The sequence below is a fragment of the Salminus brasiliensis genome, chromosome 1, assembly GCF_030463535.1.
Source record: "Salminus brasiliensis chromosome 1, fSalBra1.hap2, whole genome shotgun sequence".
Taxonomy (NCBI): Eukaryota; Metazoa; Chordata; class Actinopteri; order Characiformes; family Bryconidae; genus Salminus; species Salminus brasiliensis.
In genome coordinates, this window is record NC_132878.1 from 47710393 (window position 1) to 47730755 (window position 20363).

General features: G+C 40.1%; 2 protein-coding genes across 2 annotated transcripts in view; both read right to left on the reverse strand.

The window, feature by feature from the left end:
• Nucleotides 1-15062, reverse strand: part of vta1 (vesicle (multivesicular body) trafficking 1) — a 33013-nt gene extending 17951 nt beyond the window's left edge. The window contains exons 1-3 of the mRNA XM_072680531.1: nt 14931-15062; nt 4879-4973; nt 69-196 (exon numbers count right to left, since the gene is read on the reverse strand). Coding sequence (XP_072536632.1) covers nt 69-196; nt 4879-4973; nt 14931-15021 — 314 coding nt within the window. The 5' untranslated portion in view covers nt 15022-15062. The remainder of the gene's footprint in view (nt 1-68; nt 197-4878; nt 4974-14930) is intronic.
• Nucleotides 15063-17279: 2217 nt separating this feature from the next.
• On the reverse strand, nt 17280-20010 carry gje1a (gap junction protein epsilon 1a). Its single transcript, XM_072695961.1, has 3 exons — nt 19981-20010; nt 18570-18752; nt 17280-17681 (listed from the first exon to the last, which is right to left on the reverse strand). The coding sequence occupies exons 1-3, from the start codon at nt 20008-20010 to the stop codon at nt 17280-17282; spliced, it is 615 nt and encodes a 204-aa protein (XP_072552062.1).
• Between the last annotated feature and the right edge of the window lie 353 nt (nt 20011-20363).

Genomic DNA, 20363 nt, shown 5'->3' on the forward strand with positions numbered 1-20363 from the left:
ATAATTTGATGGAAACATCAGAAGCGAGTTCTAAAATGGAAATCACTTTCCATGCACTGTAGGCTTACTTGTGGAAGCGGCCAGAGCGATCTTCATTGTCAGCATAGAGGAACATTTTTAAGGCGTAGTTCTCAATGTGAGCATTGCCAACCAGCTCCTGAGAGATGGACTCATTGTCGCTGAGCTCCTTCTTCATCTGCAACAACACACACATTACGACAGTTACAATACAGCACAAAATTAGTCCCAGTCAAGACAAAGAATGCAGAGCATTTCTCCCAGTTTCTAAACTGAGCTCACACTTTCCTGGTTTTGGAAGGTGACTCACACATGTAGCACCATAAACTAGGGTATTTGTTTAGCACCACTGAGGGACAAATTCAAGATGAAGGCTATTCTCAGAAGCCCTGTTTCCATGACTCATCGATTCCTGGGATGCATCCGCCACTTTGATTCCCCTCCAGAAGCGCAGCGTAATTAACAGACAGAAGCGTGGAGGCTCCTCTGGAGAGTTGCCCACGCACAATTAGTGGATTCATATGCCGAGCTGTTTTTCAAGCTCAGTGACAGCCGGACCCAACAGCTATGATTTGCAGCCCAATCATTCAGAAGAAACACATTCTATGGCCCATCAAGCTTTGTGCAACTTGGCATGCCTTTTACTGCAGTCAGCACTGATGCCAGTTACCATCAGCAACTCATCCAAAACTGCACTTTGGGCTGGGTGATTTTGATAAACTTCAATATCATTACATTTTCACATTGTGATATAATCACATCTAAACACTTTGATGTTAAGGATCGGCCCAAACCAAGTTAATCTATGCACTTCCAATATATACTTCTGACATGGACACAATACTTCACAGGATGAAGTGATGTATGCTATTTTTGTGGAACATGTGAAAAGCATTCCATAGTGCAGTGTACAAACTATGGTTAAATCTCAAATGGCTCCTTTGTTCCTATATAGCACACAACATCTGCAACTCATGGAATTACGCAACCTTTGCCTTAAAAAGCTTTAGGTTAGGGATATAAAATCCTATTTTAGTGTAGACACTGAGCACACTCCATAGGAGCTATTTGAGACTCTGATTTCATATTGCTCAAGGTAGCAACTGTCTTCTCCTTTCCATTGGTTACGAATGCAAAGGTTTTAACCAGCAGAGCATTTCTGCACGAGTTTCGTTTTAAACCAGCTGCGACTTTTGGTTGCATGTTGCTCATCCTCACAGTACACATGCTCATGTTCAAAAGAAAAGCAGCTAGTTCAAACCCAGGGGAAACATTACCTTTGCTTCACAGAAAATAGAAAATAGAAATAGAAAATAGAATATCTTTTTTTAAAACAGTCCCACAGTGCAGTGTTTTAAACTACTCTGTCATCCTTTAGAACGTCTAGCACTGCTGCAGCTTGTGTCTGTTTGCGGCACCACTACTACAGTTGTAAAAATAAATAAATAAATAAATAAATAAATAAATAAATAAATAAAAGTCTGGACTCTCAAAGCAATATTTCCGATGTATCTTGTGGAATCCATGCCATGAAGAACTGAAGCTGTTTTGTGAGCTATGGGGTGTTCCTACTAAAGTGCATGGAGAGTGTATATTGGCAAGTACTAACTCCACTGTCCACCAGGCACCATGTTTTTTCTGCAGGCTATGGCTTGGCCTATTTTCTTCTTTTTTTTCACATTATTTTTTTATATCACTGGCACACTGGGCTAACTCTAAAAACTACTCATCAAAGTGCATTAACAAACAAGACAGCTGGAATTAAGCTTATTTGCATTTCTATCACTCTTCTCTAGGTAAGGCAGCTCTTAAACAGTATGGCAGTGGTCAAGTCTGTATTCAAGTTTGTAATGGCCATCATCCAAGGCCTGAAACTTCAGCCCCTCCACGGCCACAGGAGTGTGATGTTACAGTCTGCTAGAAAGCCTTGGGTTTCCTTGTAAAATCAGTAAAGCAAATAATACTGGTTACATTTCAACAGGTGGAACCCAGGCACCTGAATGGCCACACTGTTCAAGATTTAATGAAATCACTAGCTATCCCAACGAAAACGTCCGACACAGCACAGACCCTGCTTGGGCACTGCAGAGGCACGTAATACCATGAACTGGGAACGAAGTGTGCAAACACAAGAATGTGTTTTGAAGGTTTTCTTGCTTGTGTGGACTGAATGAAAGCTTCAGGGGCAGATCTTGTCACTCTGTAGGGATTCCTTGGGATTTGCTAGAATTCCCTCATGTACAGATTTCTGTGCCCTCATGTACATACAGATACTGTCACATTCCTGCTGATATTAGTGCTGACAGGATGATAGATGTGACTAAACACACAATTTCATAAGGCTTTTGATGGTTTTCGAAGCATTAAGTGTTATGGACTAGAACTGTGCAATATATACATTCTTTAAAAAGCAACAGATAATATATAATCTACCCAACATGAGTTTGTGTGTCATTGATTTATCCAGAACACCTCCAGAAACATATCTGAACCATGCTTAAATGTTTAGATGAGTTTCTGTGGGTGTTCTAGATAAATCCATCAAGATATTCGCAACACCAAAGAGCCAAAACAACAAATCTACCCACAGATGAAGCAAACAGTAACAGAATAGTCAGTTCTTAGTAGTAGTAGTTAATAGTAGTAGTAGTTAATAGTCAGTTAGTGTGTTAAACAAAAGGGTACATTCAACATTAACAGTCAATAAAAAGAGTTTCATTTTACAATACTACTTATATTTTATAATCTACAAACAGTACATTACATATTTCAATATTTCATTACTGAATATAGACAAAAGTGTTTGGAAATGCTATGCATTTTAGTGGACTATTTTTAACACTGAAATTAGTCTTACAATTTAAGCGCATTACAGTCATTAGCACATTGTCTGCCTTAAGGAGTTGCTGAGCAGGTTTAAAGTTTGTGGGTACCAAATGCCATTACAAATGAGAATACATGGCTGCCTGGCACAGTCCTTTTTTCTTTTACATTGTGTGGACACTCCAGGTATGTGTGCACCGTACGGACGTAAACTTAAAACTAACATCTTGATGCTAATACCACATATCCACCATACGTCATAGTGAGCTGCGTGTCTTTATTGTCATTTAAAATAAAATGTAGCAGTTGTACTTCACAGGTGCTTCAAACAAAAGGTACAGAACCTGGTTACTGACAAATCTGGTCAGAAAGATTGGTTAGTAAAAAACACACGTCGACAGAAACAACTTACGGAAGACCTCAGTGTTGAAGCTGAAGTAAAATAAAACAAATAAAAAAAAACGCTACAAAAGCATCAAAAGCATTGCTAAAAGACCTAGGTGTACATTAATACATGGTTAGGCAAGCCATTTCTTTTATGTCCATCTTATTTTCACTTATTTCGAAACACTATTCAGCTTTCACTAATGTTAGCATGTCATGTTGCTAACAGCTTACAGCATAAAGCAGGGGTTTCCAAGCCTTTTCATGACAAGACCCACCTGTACCCACTCTCCTTCAGAATACTGTTTTACTGTTTACTCTTTGACTGCAACCATGACTCTTATTAGTTCTGTGTTCGGCTCTTCAGTATAAACACACTGATACAGTTCAGTCATATTTAGACGTGTTGTGTTTAAACTGGTTCTGATCTGTGTTGTTCAGCTGTAATGCTGGCTTTCCAGCTCAGCTCACATTAAATTTAAACAAAATTATCTTATATTCCACTTGATATTTTTGAAAGCTAGCAAGTATGAAGGCCAATGACTTGCCTGAAGCTGCAAGAGGCATCGCTTCTAAGGAGTCTGTGGCTCGTCTTCTAGTCTCGTCTAGGCTCGTCTGAGGTTTACCATGGACTTAAACGACCCGGGGTATCTATGCCATGCAAGATTAAACTAAGTGCCTTCTCAGGTGCCTCCATACTTGACAAGAGCTGTGAAATAAGCTTTTCACAGGAAATGACGGAATATTTACGGACATGTCGATTCGCACAGGATTACTACAACCTGGGGTTATTTTTATGGTGTGTTTTACACAACATACAAGGCTGGAATCTTTACTGACACAGGAGCACTCTATCTACTTGAGAAATTGACTGACATGGTGCATTTGGACATGACTAACATGCCTGAGAAGGCAATAATTACATTACCCCACCTCCCCATGTAAAACTAATTCTGCCCGAACAGGGCTATAGAAAAATAACAGACCCCAGACACATTTTATTAATAAATCGATGCAGAAATCTAGGCAATTCCAATTGGTTCACTTACTTTTTCTTGCCACTGTAGTAATCTAACCAGTACTGACATCCCTACTCTATCTGCACCGTAATTTCACATAATATGACATCAACATCCTGCACGGCGGAATGACGGAAGCAGAAGCTAACATAGGGTTAAAATCCACGCTAAAGCAACTAAATTTAACCTACATTTAACTTTTTGACCGCATAGCCTCAACACTGGCAAGAGCCTCTGCCAGCTGCAGATTTCTGCTGCTGTGATATTTAATACAGTACAACAGTACAATTCAGGCACCAAAGACAGAAGGGTCCCCAGAGTGGCCTAATTGGTTCCAAAATGTCTATAACAGTCCCTCAGCTTAAAAGCAAACATTATTCTATTGCAGTCTCCTGTGCCCATTGCGTGGAAAGCCATAAGCCAGGCACTTCAGGCTGGGATGAGAATGTGAAGCTCTTAACATTAGGGTCAATTATTGCTTCCTGACCATCATTCTCAAGGTAATGCCTCTCTCACTCTTCCAGTGTATTCTTCTGTTTGCTTTTACATAAGGCTGCAGAACTTAACAGATTACAAACATTTCTCAGTGCACTTTGCAATAAAAGTCATTATCACAGTTAAGGGCAAATCTTACCATCTCCAGCTGATCCATCAGCTTCATAAGGAACTTTCGACATTCTGGAGTTTTACTGTCAAGTTTCATTCCCGTCTGCATGGCATAGAGACGACCTTAAAGACATAAAAAAAATAAGAGGCATGAGAAGTGGTTTAATTGGCTAAAGAACTTATTTTTTTTTTAAGCACAAGCATAAGCTCAAAAGCGTGATGAAAACAAGTCTATCATATCAGGATTGATAGATAATTGTTGGCAAGCACTTACTTTTGACAAGTATTTCAAACTGATATTTGATTATGCATTTAAGACACTGCAGAAGAGCTAATTATTTAGGTGATTCTGGGTTACTAAACTACATTATCTGTATTTTATTCATCTAATTGTTTGTCTCATCTTGCAGAAATAAACAAAAAGTATAAACTATGCAGTTTCACATATTTTAATGTTTTTTCTAGTAATGCAGGAACATTGCTAACCCATTAAACATTCACAGAAACAATTTCAAAATGATGGACTGAACTGAAAACAATGGAGTGTCAGGGTTCGAATACGGCAGCAATGAAATAACCGGTGACCCCTGTACACATCCTGATCCACGTTTCCACAACTCTACAAGCCATCCACAGTGACATGCTTTGACAGGAGAATGGGTAAATATGAGCCTTTAACAAGTGTCGCCTGAGGACTGTCAATCAACACACAACACATGGATAAAATCTGCTGAATCTGCTTTATTTGTCCTCCCTCTACCCTCGACTCTGCCATAAATTTCCATCCTTTGCTTCATGTGCTTTCACCTTTGACTGTTTGGGAGGGGCATAAAAAAAAAAAAAAAAAACATCTGGGTGATGGACATCCCTGCAAACCTTTGAGCCTTTACGGTGTCACTTCAGGACGCAGACTTTAAAATAACGAAGCCGTGGCTGGCGGCTCAAAGCCCTCACAGCTGTTTCTGATGTGGCGATGAACCAAAAATGTCACTGTGCTTTCACAGATGGACCAAACAAAGCGAATGAGGGTGAGGGACACATCACTGTGCTCATGAATGAGATGCCATTTCTGCAGTCTGCAGGCCTCAATAGGTTAGCATGCGCTTCAAAGACCATCGCGGTAAAGTCATAAGCGATGAACACGGGAAGCGTTGGTTAATTAGAATTCCAGGTGGACGGCAGACAAGGCCTTAATTACAGGCTGTCAGGAAGGAGAGAAAACAACAATCAATAGCTGGAGCAGAAGTTCAAAGCTATTAAGCTGGTGGAGCTCTCTGAAGAACATTTGGACGCAGTACTCGGTCCAGACCTTGAGGGACATCGTCCACTAACAAAGATAATACCTTTTTACCTCCCACGCTTTGGGCAATTTAAAAACTCCCACAGGTTGACTCTTTCCCTGAGGAAATTAAAAAGTTGAGAGGTCTTCAAAGCTTTACTGGCCTTGAACAGATGGCACTTTTGTTCAACTGTGGAACATGGCCTTATTATTTCCTGCAGAATTAGTGTTCAATTCATAGCATTGGTCAAATATATGCTCCACCCCAAATAACCATGATCTATGGGTTCAAACAGAGCTAAATGAGCTATATAAGCTTGTTTGCACTGTATTTGGGCTGAAATCACATTTTTCCACACATTAAATTGAATGTTGAGCATTTCACAAGAAAGAATGATTGGATGACATTTACAATAGAACAGAACACTCTGCACATGTGCTGCAACAAGGTCACATTGACCAATGGCAAGAGTCAGTTAGAGTTGTACAGAGCAGCCCCCCCCTCCACTGGGCTGTGGGGCAGTGGAACTATGCTCTCCAGAGGGATGGAGCTCCATCCAATACCTTTGGGCCAAGTTTATGATCCAGAACTAATTATTTAACATAAGTGCATGACCTCACTAATGTAACTAAACTCTCAAGACAATGTACCACAATGTTCTCTGAAGAGTAGAGACAGTTACTGCAGTAAAGGGAGAACAACTCATTTTAATACCTTTTATTTCAGGAAAACAAAACATGGGATTTATATATGAAAACAAAGTTGGATCATATTTGCTACAACTGGGGACATGTTATAAGGAGAATTGGAAATAAAATCTGGCCAAAAAACATCCAGATGCCATCTGTACACAAAATACATGCTAATGCAAGGTGGCTTTTATTATGCTTTTTTTCCCCCCTGTCTCTTTGCTAGAGGGAGCTGGAAATTCGACATGGTTGTCAAAAACTCCTAAAAGGAATAATATCCAATTCTACTTGCACAGCAAAAGGGACGTTTTTGGAGACAGACTCAGCTTTGAATGGCACAGCTTTTAGTCACTCATCTAACATGGATTTTACAGTAATTACACAGTAAAACTACGTTATATGCGCAGAAGGCAAATTTTAGCAGGGTTACAAAGAGCCTTCTAGCCAAATGGCTACTGAGAGCCAACAGAGAACACACTTTTTAGGCAGGAAACAGATGAGACAATTCATTAAACTGCATCTGAGGAATATTCAAATCATGTTTATTTTACATTTCACTCAATTTGTCACCTTCCCCCAAGTCCCCCGTGTTGTGAACCAGAAACGCGACAGTTTAAAATATTTAAAAAGTTGATATTAAAGTTTGGTGTGCAAAGTGCAATAATGCATTGGCTTGAACTACGAACAAGGAAAAGCTGCAGGGAGCAAATGAAATGCCAGCCTGAGCCAATTAAATGTTTATCACCTTTAGAGCGGCCATATCATCAGTTACATTCAAATGACAGCTGAAAATAAAGCTGTGGACGGACATAAGTTAAGGTCATTGATTTATTAGGCAGGGTCATTTCATGTGAAAGGACTGGGGACTCATCACACTTCTTGGAGCCATTGCGCAGGGTGTAAAATATGCAGCCTGCTTACATAGGAGACAAGCTATTGTAACCATATTGACAGAATTACTTGAAAAATATTACCACATCATGATCAGATTTAGTCAACAGTTGAAGAGCAAAACATTTAGCGCTACTTTGCTAAAAAGGGGAAGATATTTCTTATTGCCTGGTGCCCCTGGGTACAATATTTCACATGTTGGCCACTTAAAGTGCAGAGCCTGCTGGCCCAAGTGGAAATTTCTTTTGCCTCCCTTAAAAAAAAAAGAGGCTCTGTTGAGCATGTCACAGGTTTTTGCAACAGCCTCACACTCACAAGTTCAGTATTTTATAACTTGTTTAGAAAACACAACATTGAAAATCACATTTGCAGCTGAACCTGATTAATGGTCAGTCTTGAGATTTTTGACCTGCTTAACATTTATTACATTATCAATCACAGGGTTTCGGGTTCAATACCCATGTCTACTAAGCTGCCACTGTTGGGACATTCTTATGGTTGCCTCTGTGCTCAGAAACATGCTTTTCAAGCTAAGTGAAGAGGTCATTGTGCAGTACAAGCATAGTGATGATAAAGGTACTTAAATGTGACATACTCCACTTAAATAGGTATTGGCCAGTACAACATCTCAATTATCTTATTGTACTGGCCCATAAATTCCATATCATATAAAAGCACTGACCACCAGTCTTAAAGCCTAACCATAGCACCTTGTCACTGGTAAAAGGGGCTGGCTATTTTATGTTGTTTAATTAAAAGGAGGATAAGTCACACACTACTTCTGTTAACAGAAGCAGTGGCCATTTGACTGAAAGATCCACATTTCGTCAGAGTAAGTTGGCCAAACTAAATTGCAGGAGCAGAAAAAAAATATATAAAAAAAAATTAAAGTTAAATGTCTTGACAGCATTTGGAACAAATGCTATAGGAAAAGCTCTGTGTTTGCCAAATCCCCCTGTCCTTCTTTCTTTCTTCAAGAATAACCCACTTCCTCTGCCATGGGGACCAATTTGCGGAGATCTGATGTCCATCACTGTGGATCACAGTATACAGTAACAAAGTCCTTCTTTGTAATGTAGTGACGCCCATACTGTTTAACATCCAACTTTCCTCATTTGAAACAATGCAACACTGAGGCTATTCAAAATGCACTGCCATGAAGCTAATAAAAAAAATCCATAATCCACTTCAGACTTTGCTGTGTGTGGATGTTTCCCCTTTATCTGTTTCTCAAAGACTTCAGAGTGTGAGAACTTTGACAGGGTGAGAGAAGTATGCTTTGACAGTAGGCTTTTTTTTTTGACACTCATCATCTGTGCTTCAGTTCAATGAAACAGCTGGAACCAAACAAAGGCATGTTGCAGTGGCTTCTTCACTGTCCTGCAGTTGGGTAAAGCAGGTGATGACACTCAGAGGCTGAAAAGGCAGGTGTAAACACACCCAGGACGCACTGGGAACGTAACAAGATCACCCAAACCACATTCAGAGGTGGTCAAAAATGCACCTGCACCACATTTAATACAAGCGCAAACGGAATTCATATCTAGCAAATGCATCGGTCATGAAAGTTAACTTAATTAAAGTTCATTTTTACTGAGTATTTGTTTCTCTGTGTGTGCTATTGTACTGGTAGATAATCAATCCATTAGCGGTATTACAGAGTGTGGTTCAAACCGTCACTTTAAGCCTAGGCGTCATTATAGAAATGTGTCAAATCAACTGTTCCACTGCATTTTTACTTAATATTTTGAGAACCGGTTCTTGAATAATTACTTAAACAAGACAAATAAAATTTTTACACAAGCAACCTTTACATCTCTGCTACACCTAGCATTTATGAGCAACTCAGCAGTAAGATAAGTACGTGCAAACACATAGAGGGGATATGCTAAAGTGTAAGTAAATTGAGCCTGGTAAATCAACACAATATTATATATTATATATATATACAAAACATCAGGGTCTTTAGGTCTTTGCCTGTTTATGATGCCAGCTATTTTATTATATTGAGGTATCTAAGTTACAAAATACAGTCCACAGAATACATTGTTACACTCCATTTAAAGTCTACTTAAGTCCTTTTGGTCCACTAAAACACTGCATGTCTTCCCCCCTTAGAAAAACATTTGGGCACCCCCACACAGTAAAATCACAGGAATAATCTCAAAGGGTTAAAAATGAATGTGTGGACTCTTGATGTGAAATTGATGCAGACTGGTCTGCATTAATTTGCCCAAGATGATTTACATTAAACCATTCATAGAACCTTGCCTGGATCATCTTTTGGAGCTTTAGTGAGAGCTGCTCAGAGCACACAGTATAACATCTGGGATTGGTCAGAGAGGGCTCATTTGCATAATGCAGCCCAATAACAATGGATTATTAGGATGCAAAGGATAGCCATCAGTCCTCTAACATGAACTCATGGCTTCAGCGTAAGCTTGACGTTTGACAGACGTCTTGTAGGGACAAACGTAAGTATTTTCACTGACATCTGCAGTAAGGACAGAATTGTGTATTCAGGAATGCCAGCCCGCGCACTCGGCTCGCCCCACAACAAGGATCTTATTATTTCGCTGCAGCTTCAGTTCGAGGATTGGACAGAGTCCAAATAGCAGGAGGCAAAACAATGTCAAAGAGGCGCCTTTTCCATAGGTTCACAGCACAGCGGCAGTCCGGCCAATTGGGGCTCGGTCAAAGAATCAGCATAGAGAACAACACAGGCTCAAAGAGACCTTTCTGATTTACAGGCCACCACAACTGAAACTCCACAGCGACACAAACAGCTACTATTAAGCAGGAAGAAGTCATATTCACTTTTGATTGGTTCTCACTTTTATAACACAATGAAAATGCTTGACTAACATCTGAGGCATGTCCTCTAGTGCCTGGAGGAGTGCTTAGAAAGTGTTTCTTTGGTCCACTTTAATAGCCCCTCGCCGGTGACAGCCGGTGTTGACAAAAATGGGACAACTCTGGCATAATGGCATGAATGTGCTACATAAATCATAACTCACATACCTGGAGTTCACAACTCTTTTCAACTAGAGCAGCAAAGGAATGAAAAGAAGAGCAAAGCTTTTAGGCTATAAACATTTCCAACGTGAATGAAAGCACTACATCAGCAGCAACCATTTCCACAAGTCCTGAATCACTTAAAGAAAAATGCTGACCTCCAGTGGCACACAGCATTAGCCATTTTTCTGAAAGCAAGCCATTCAAAGCTCTACAACGAGATCAGCTGCAAACGTCTGGCTAGGTGTTGAACCGGTCATTTGCAGATGACGATTAGCCTGACGTTGTGATATCAACTTACTGCTAAGTACAAGGGTGTTATTTTCCAGAGCAACATAACTGCTCTAACCCCCCTCACCCTGCTGCATAATTTACTTAATAGACTAGAGCTAGGATGCAGGAGGAGTGTGGTGAATGCTGTGACAGCGCTGGATGGGATTCTTGATCGGTGCTGGTTGCTTACAATCTTTACAATCAATGTTCAAACAATGCAACTGCTTTAGTTTTAATGCAATAATTACAAGAATGTCTATTCAACAGATGATTTTTTGCACTGAATTGAATTTTTTTATGCATTGTTAAACCAATCATTAAATTACTTTCCATTCTTAACATTATTCAGACAGCATATTAAACAGCGTTTTGCTCTTATTTGATAGAATTGGTCGACAATACAATTACATTACATTTTTTGTGAGCTTATCATGGATAGTGTCATCATTTCTCAAATTTCTCAATTTCTCATGCCCTACATGATTATCACTAAACTAAAAAATGTAAATTGTAAAATGATATAATGCCATACAGCTCAGAGTCTGAGCTGAATCTACCTTACTTTGAAGCTACCCAGCTCAGAAGTACAAGAAAGAATTCCCAGACACAGAGTGTAAATAATACATACAGCGCCCTCTCTGGTGAGAAATAGGACCATCCATATTTAGGAGGGAAAAATAAGCACCTATTACAAAAATGTAAGAATTATTGAAACCCTACAGGATTAAACAAAAACACTCAGAGTACTTTATTAGGAAGACTACACAAAGTACTTGGTAGGGTCTTTCCTATCCAATAATACTCAAATAGGCTCTGGCATTCTAGCAACGACTGATGGGCTTTCTGAACAACGGATGTGGTCTTTTGCTGTTGTAGCCCATTCACCTAGCAGTTTGATGTGCTGTGCATTCACATATTCACATATTCCACACTCACCATAGTGGTACAGAGTGGTTTATCAGTTACTGCTTCTTTTCTGTCAGCTCAAAACAATCTGGTCATTCTCAGCTGACCTTACAGTTTACATTTTTGGATGGATTGATGGATAGATGGATGGACGGATGGATGGAACTTTATTATCATTGCTCTGTACAAGTACAAGACAACGAAATGCAGTATCCATTTACATTTGAATCACGTTACACAGGTAGGAGAGTGTTTGCCAATGATTCCTACTGGTGTAGAGAAGTGCACATACCCAGCCAGGGAATCCAACCCTAGTCTGCCACAGGAAGAGCGAGGACATTGCCAACTATACTACACCCACCACCTCTCTCAACAAGGCACTCACTGAAGGTTTTTACCTATTGCACAATCCTGAGTAAATGCTAGAGACTGCTGTGCTGAAAACCCAAGGAGATCAGTAGTTCTTCAAACACTCAAACCAGCTCCTCTGTCACAAACAACCACGTGTTGCTCCAAATCAGAGATCATGTTTTTTTTTTCCTCCATTCTGATGAATTATGTGAACATTGTCTGAAGCTGCTTGGTTGTATGTGCATAATTTTATGGACTGCACTGCTAGCACATGATTGGTTTAGATTAGATTACTGCATGAATGAGTCAGTGTACAGACTCTTAAAAAAAACTTGTGTGTGTATCTCTCTTTTTCTAATTTACCTGCCTTTGGACTTCAGAAACTCAAGTGGTCATTCAAGACTTCCTGCTTCACTGAGGCATAAATATGACAAGACTCACAAACAGTCTTATTCACCAATCAGTAGAATGAAGATGTGATGGCATGCAAGTTAAATGGCAATGTCTCTTAAATATATATCAGGCAATAACTATCCACCTCTACTATAAAGACAAGAACTATCAACCAACAGGGAGCGGGAATGAACCCTTAGTTTGAGAGTAAGAAGACTAGAGTTAGACAACTGCAAAAATCTCCAAACTAACAATCAGACATCATCTCCATGCCAGTAAAGTAGAAAAAAAACTCTCGATAATGATCGATATACATGCCTGAAACATTGCTTGCATTCTATGGTTTCTAACTGAGTGATTCTCCAAACCATTCAACAGGGATTTCTTGATTTGGATGCATTCTTCAATGAAAGGTAAAGATGCCTTATGCTAATATTTGAATGTTTACAGTTTCACTTTATTAAAGTCAAGGTCTTGAAAAGTGAAGAACCCGATCTGCTGTGCAAAGTGCGATGGCAGATCTGTGGTGCTGCAAATCGCATTTAAATCCAAAGGCCCTGGTAGGCTTGTTAGATAGATACATGACACCATGTCCCATCTGTTTTCTCAGTTTCCTTCTGGACTTGAGCATTGCAGGGGACAGATTTTAAAGTCTGGATAGAGGAAAAACTAATGTTTTCTGGGTTCGCGGAGTCTAGTTAGCTTGATAATTTGATTACCTCCAGGCTTCGTTCCAGGGATCTGATAGAGAAGCACCCTGAACACCACCAAAAAACATGGATTGGCCTGGGACATCTATTATAACTCATAATGATAATTATATTCTGCACAGTCAGAAGGGGTGTTCAGAGTAATTCAAATATTTTCTATTGCCTAAGGTTTTAAACTAACCACATATTAGAATGAATGTACAGGGAGTCTTAAGAGGTTTCCAGTCAGGCTGCATGCATATATATGAATTCTCTTTACACTAAACCTGATCACTCCTGGGTTAGCGGATAAGGAGGCTGTTAATTAGGAGGAATTAGTTGAACTAGGTGTGCTAGATGATGGAACACAAAGTCATGACTGAGGCTGGGCAGCCCGGAGCTAGACTAAACTATACGAAACTATCAGTAGTCCTGTGCTCAGAGCAACACACAACAATGACCTCAAGCATCTGGAGTTGGTTCAATTGTAATCACATCACTCCACTCAAAACTCCAAGCAATTTAAGAAAATATTCTAGAGCTATACACATTCGGCACGTTACCAATCCTGCTTTCTATAAATCCATGCACTTAGTATTCCTACTTACAATAGCCAGTAAACAACAGCCAATCGAAATATTAAACCTGTCAATTTTGTTAGCCTATACTGAATGTTATTAAGTGACATGTTGGTAATGCGTGTTGTGTATTTATGAGTATTTCTAGAAGATGGCTCAAGCTTTTGTTTGGTTTTATAAGATCATTATTTCGTACAAGGACATGCAACACCAGGTAAAAAGTCCGTAAAACCTAAACACCTGCTCCGCTGTGTGCGCTCAACTGAACGCCGGTCTCAGGATTGGGTGCATGACACAGGAGCTTTAAGCTGAATGGTTTTTTTAGCTAGCACAGAAACGAGGATGATGCAGACTAACGTAGCTTAGCTAGCGCTAGCTAAAGATCACGGCCAGTAACATAGGCTACAGGACAGTGTGATAGAGCACACTGAATCACTGTATAAAAAGAAACTAGCTAGCTAACTGTTGTCCTAAGCCACAACAATACGACAATACATCATCTAAGCTATATCTTACAGCCCAACATAACTTAGCCATTAGTCAGCTATTAGCCAATTTGCTAGCTAGAAACGCCCATCCTCAAACTTTATAGCTAGGTGACAATTTTGGTCATCTTGACTGAAGAAAGGGAGTTCGTTACTCATAACGTAGCTAGAGCTGTGTAGCTATGCTCTAATCTAACGCTGCAAGATAACCGGTGAGGTGAACTTTTAATAAATGTATTCGAGGAACTTAGTCAGCGCTAAGGAACTTAGCTAGCACTAGCTAAATTATACTGTCCAGCAAGTATCCGAAGAACAAAAAAAAGCCAACAGAGAGAGAAAAGCTGGTGTAACTAATAGTGATCGTGTTACTGAATTTGAACTGAATCGACTGACGCTTTCTTAAATAAACTTAAGTCATTTCCTGGTTGCAATGTAGCTATCTAGTTAGCTAGATAGCTAACGCAACTCTTATGCCGCTTGAAGCGGCTGTAAGGCTAGCTAGTCAAAATAAGGAAAGATGGCAAACTCACAGTAATAAGCTACGACGGGGTCTCGTTTTTCATGTTCCTGTGCTGTTCTTATATGGTGCTGAATAGCTTTTAATTGCGACGGGACAGCCATCTCCTTACGCTCCTCTCCTGCACACGTCTAGCTAGCGAACCCAGACAACAAGCCAGGACAAAAACAAAGATGACAGGAGCAGTCCTGCGCTTAGTGCCTTTAGCGACCCCTCTAGGTGTGGAAGATGAAGTGAACAGATACTCTTTTTTTTTTTCGCTGGGTCACAGTATCAGGAATGTGGGATGGGTGCTTCGAGTGCTGGTGTTCAGCACGTCTTCACAAGGGAAGTCTATAAAAACGGGCTTTCTATTAGAAGACGGCGAAAGTACTGCGGGACTTAAATGTGTGCCGTGTTTGGAGTCGCCGCTAAAAGTACAGCTAAGACCAGGTTGATGGTAGCTCGCTTCCGGTGGCTTTTGATGGGCATTACCTATATTACTACTGGCTTAACATACTCTGTGATGGGCAATGGTGAAAACACAAAGTTGAAGATTGCCCATTGAGCAGGTTTGACTTTGGGCTGAAGTCATCGAGTTAAACTGAGAAATCCTGCGCTGTACAATTTTTTTCAGTAGTGTAAAGCACACGAAAATCACAGTTACTATAAATATTTTTTTAATTGATTTAGCAGACACTTCATGTACGTTAATGAAACATCTCAACTAAAAGCATACCATAAATACACAAGCACAAGCTCTGAAAATCTGACCACAAACTGATTCACGTCCCTAAACATACACAGTGGTCAACACAATGTGCTCCACCTGTTTCCCACTTTCTGAAGAGTTCTCATTATAATATATGCACTAGACACATGTGTAAAGGAGACTGGTATAAATATCCACCCCCTTTATGGTAAAAAAAAAAGAGTTTATAACCCTTGTGAAACACATAGACAGAATAGTTGGAATAAAAACTTTTCATTGAGATTTTGTATAGGCAAACAGTCATGGAGACAGAAAGACCATCTGATTAGGTACAAATACCTTGTCACATGCCATGTTGTACCTGAGATGATACATTTAGCTGAGAATAATAACAAAAGTTGGATGGATGTCTGATGATACCTTATAGACACAAATAAAACCAAACAAAATAAGTTATCCTTCTCAAACAGAATCAAAATTGAATACAAAACGGAAATCAGTATCAGTATTAAAGGGGATTTTCAAATACTTCTGCATAATTCAGTCAATGAGATGTAAACAGTCATTTCAGAATGGTTTGATGTGAAATAGGTCACTGTAGAGTAACTTACTGCTATTTACAGTGGTGGGGATGAGCGCCAGGGGGTCCTGATGACCAGTGAACCTAAATATGTCTAAAAAATAAGTTTCTATTCGTAGTATTGCTAAAACAGTGATTCATTTTATAAATAGGTTGTGAACAAGTTCGGTTGGTCATTTTTTTGGAATGGCGCATTTCACACCAAACCACTCAGATATCACACAGATATTTAAACAAAAATGTGGAACAGTGAACAGTAATAGGGAAGCACTGCTGAAAGACCTACTGTCAGCACAGGGCATTGTGGATAAACTTTTATAAACTGATGAATGGTGCAGGGATAATGCTAGGTTAGTAAGCAAGCCACTAGTTTGGTAACATTTCTTAACAGTGTGTGGTAGTTCAACTAGTTTCATTGTTTCTGCCACCCAAACTTAATGCCCGTGTGCACAACATTCTGCTCAGGTTAAGTCAGGTGGCAGTTTGAGCTACTCATCTTGTCATTAACACAATTAAACTACTGATCTCCAGTAGTCTTCCATTTAGACAAGAGGCTCTTGCATGGCATCTGTTACATTAGCAGTCTAAAGGCTGATTATTACTAGCCACCCTTTTTCGGTAGAGCCTAAGTGGTATCTTAGACTGTGTAATCAACACCCAAAATAATAAATATTCTCTGTAAGGTCTGTGGCTCTGCATATGCTTCTGTTGCATCATTAGACATCTTATGAATCTTCAATATTTGTAAAACGTTCTTCAAAAAATTCCTACCATGATGATGAATATTTACAACAGATCTATTCCAAACTAATTTACCATTAATCTTCCTCAGAGGCCTACTTCACAATACTGGTCTGGTGGAATTTTATGTCTACCACCTAATAATGAAATTAGCCAGTTTCCACCTGTATGTGCTGCAACTGTACACTCTTGAAGTAGATAACTGAGTTTAAAGAATGTGTGTCTTCAGCATGTCTAACAATAGAAGGAGAGGTATGTATGTATTTGTCCTTTCTGTCAATCAGACACCCACTGAAGACATTCAAGATAAGCATGGTAGAAGCACCTCTCAAACCAAACTGGCCAAAATCTCAAGTCACCGGTTGGCTTAAAAAGCCAAGCTTTCGACAGAGGATCTCAAAAATCTCAGCAACACAGAGCAGTATGGTGATGATGGTGAAGGTGTACATTGCACTGAGGAAGATGGTCTTTTCAAAGTGTTCGGGGACCATACACTTAGTGACGTTGAACAGCTTCTCAAGGGCACTGGAATCGCACATGTAAAGAGGGTGAACCAGGAAGCCAAAGAGGTGACTTTGGAGCCAGAACGCTATGACCTCCAGCACGATTCGCAACAGGACAGATATGATGTAAAAGACTGTGTAAGTGGGCTGTTGAAGGATTTCCTCTTGATCAATGTTTTTACAGGCAGCATAGAGATGGAACACAGCCCCAGGCACCAACACAGTAACGAGCTGCAATGCCCAGAATACCTGGAAGGAAAAGAAAACAACTTATGAACAAGCAATGTCAAGTTACACATGTTAGAATAACATTATGTATTGATTGGTCATTTTTTGTCTGCCTATCTATACCCAGTCTGAATTCAGCAGAATGGTATTCTCTGGAGCAACTGGGAGTTGATTGTACCAGTAAGTCTTGGTATTTAATCTTGGGCTACTGCTATAGGACAAATTAGCCCTAGGTTACAATACTTCTGGGTGGATAGTGCTGTTAATTCTGCATTTATACAATAGGTCATTCTAAAACAGAATAGTTCTGTGATTTTGTTAGTAAATAATAAAATAGTGAGATAGTATGGACCTCTAAATATTCACAGACAATATAGATGCTGTTGTTCATCACTGGGTTTACCTCAGAAGTTGGAAAAGGGAAAAGACCTTTGAAAAATTGAAAAAAAATTACTGAATATGCTGACCCTTGTTCAGAGCACTGCAGCCAACTGGATGAACCATACTTTTAAAACCTTACTGTTATGGTTAAATGTTTTTTTTCTTCTAACATGCCTAAATCAAATTGAATTAAGGAGGACACCATACAAATAAGACTTTATAAGGCTTTTTATGGCTTTGTGTATTAATCTTTGTTCCTTTAATATTCTTTCTGTGTGTAAATAAACAAACAAACATTTAGATCCAATATTCTTTCAAAATATGATACACTGGATTATTTCTGATATTAATGTAACTACAATCGCAGAACTTGGGTAGTCAACTTTCAATTTTGTTAACGTGTACCTTTTGTAAAAGACAAAAAAAAAAACAATCCATTTACAGCTTACACTTTAAGAATAATGCAACTTGAGGGACACCACTGGCTTGATGCACTATTAATACCACAAATGCATGCATACTGTTTACCTGAGGTGTTATAGGCCTGAACTGGTTGTAACAGTAGAGGTTTAACTCTCTTTTGTCCGGATCACAGCTGAAGTGGAGGGCCTCATTGCCATACACAGCGAATCCAAGGACCCCGAGAAAAAACATGCGCACAGAGCCAAAGAACAGTGTGTGGAACTGGCCTATCACTGTCGGAGGCCTTAGCTGAAAAAGAACAGAGGCGTTAACAATGTGCTGCTTTGCTGACATTACTCGTAAGAACAGGTCAGCAACCTGCAAACAAACGCAGACACATGTACCACAGAGAAACGTCATAAAAGAAGAGGGTCTGCAAAGTTGGGCAACAGTCTAGCATTTTCAGTCCCTGCTGAGGTAAGTAGGGTAGTATTAACGATGTATGCAGGCCTCTAAAACACTAGAGGGACAGCAGCACAATCACTATGTTGAAAGAATGCTTGTCTGTCATTTCACTATTAATGGAGAAGACGAGGATAGTAATTACAAGACTCCAAATAGGTTAAATGGATTCCTGCAAAAAAATAGCTACCTCAAAATGATTCCAAATGAGCATGCACAGCAGGTCTTTCGTTTGCATATACTTACACATCCCTCGTAAAAGTTTTTTATGTAGTTCAAAGACATGACTGGGCCAACAAATCCTGATTGTCTGTGTCGTTGCGTGTGGCCTTCATTGCCCGCGCTTTCGCTTCAGGCAGAGGCCGCACCACAGCCTGCGCCTCCACCTAATGACCTTTCGCTTTGGAAAGCCCTTGTCAATGCATATTTCTCTTTTATCCGCGGTGCCTTCATCAGTTTAGTCACTCGGTGCAAAAAAGGCAACAAAAAGGAAAAAACAAAAGCGCGGGGCATGTGGTCGGCCCATAGGCTAATCCCTATCCGACCCAGTCAGCGAAAAGCCAACTCCTGTAACACACAATAGAGAAGAGCGAACATGCAATAGAGTACAATGCAGGCTCATCGCCGTCACTGCACAACCACCACCAGTCCATTTGCTTATCTGGGTCGGTTTTATAGCCCACACAGTGGGCGGCCAAATCTTTACAAACACATTTGCTTGCGTTTTGACGATGGGACTAAGTTGTGGAATCTGGTTTAAAGGAAAAAGACTCGATATTGGCCGTTTTTATTCCTCTAGCCCAAAGCTAGGTTCATTTTCTGATGGAAAACAAGTGTATGACCGACGTACCCATCTACTCGACGTTACCTCGGGTTAAACCTGCTTCAAATGTTGTGGAAAGAGTCTTTGTAAAAACATTTCTGGAAAACCGTCTTAAAGTTTGGGTGCCCTGGCCTCTGCTCCTTTCTCCTCTCTTCAGAGAACTAGCTAGCTACAATCTTGTGCCACAAAAACATGTCACCAGAAAAACAGAAAGGGGGAAAAGTAAATGTGGGTAGTAAAAGTTCCACACACCAACCGTAGTCCAGGCGGAGTGCTGTTCATTCCCACCTCTCAGTCAGAGCTTGGGTCCTGCTCTCATGTCAGCGAGGGGTTGTGAGGGCGGCATGTTGGGGACTCCTCGTACACAGCGCGCGGCTTCGTGTCACAGAGCGCGGAGAGCGCGCGGAGCCGCAGCACAGCTTATCCGCGTGTCACCAACTAATTACGACGAAGAAGAGCTCGCGGACACGTTCACACCGAGCACGTGGGGCGCGCAGGGGATGTGCCAAGAGACGCTTTATATTTTATATAGACGCTTTGTATTGGCTGAGAGGTTTTGGACAATGCCTTTCAGTCAGTGTAATTATTTGACAGAAATACTAATCTATATGTCATTATATAAGATAAACACTATA

Excerpts from the sequence above, each read along its gene's own strand:
- gje1a (XM_072695961.1), bottom strand. The coding sequence starts at position 20,010 with ATGAACAGCACTCCGCCTGGACTACGGTTG. Across the intron at positions 18,753-19,980 it reads CTCCGCCTGGACTACGGTTG|CTAAGGCCTCCGACAGTGAT; the intron begins GTGTGTGGAACT and ends GTTCTTTTTCAG. Across the intron at positions 17,682-18,569 it reads TCAGGCCTATAACACCTCAG|GTATTCTGGGCATTGCAGCT; the intron begins GTAAACAGTATG and ends TTTTCCTTCCAG.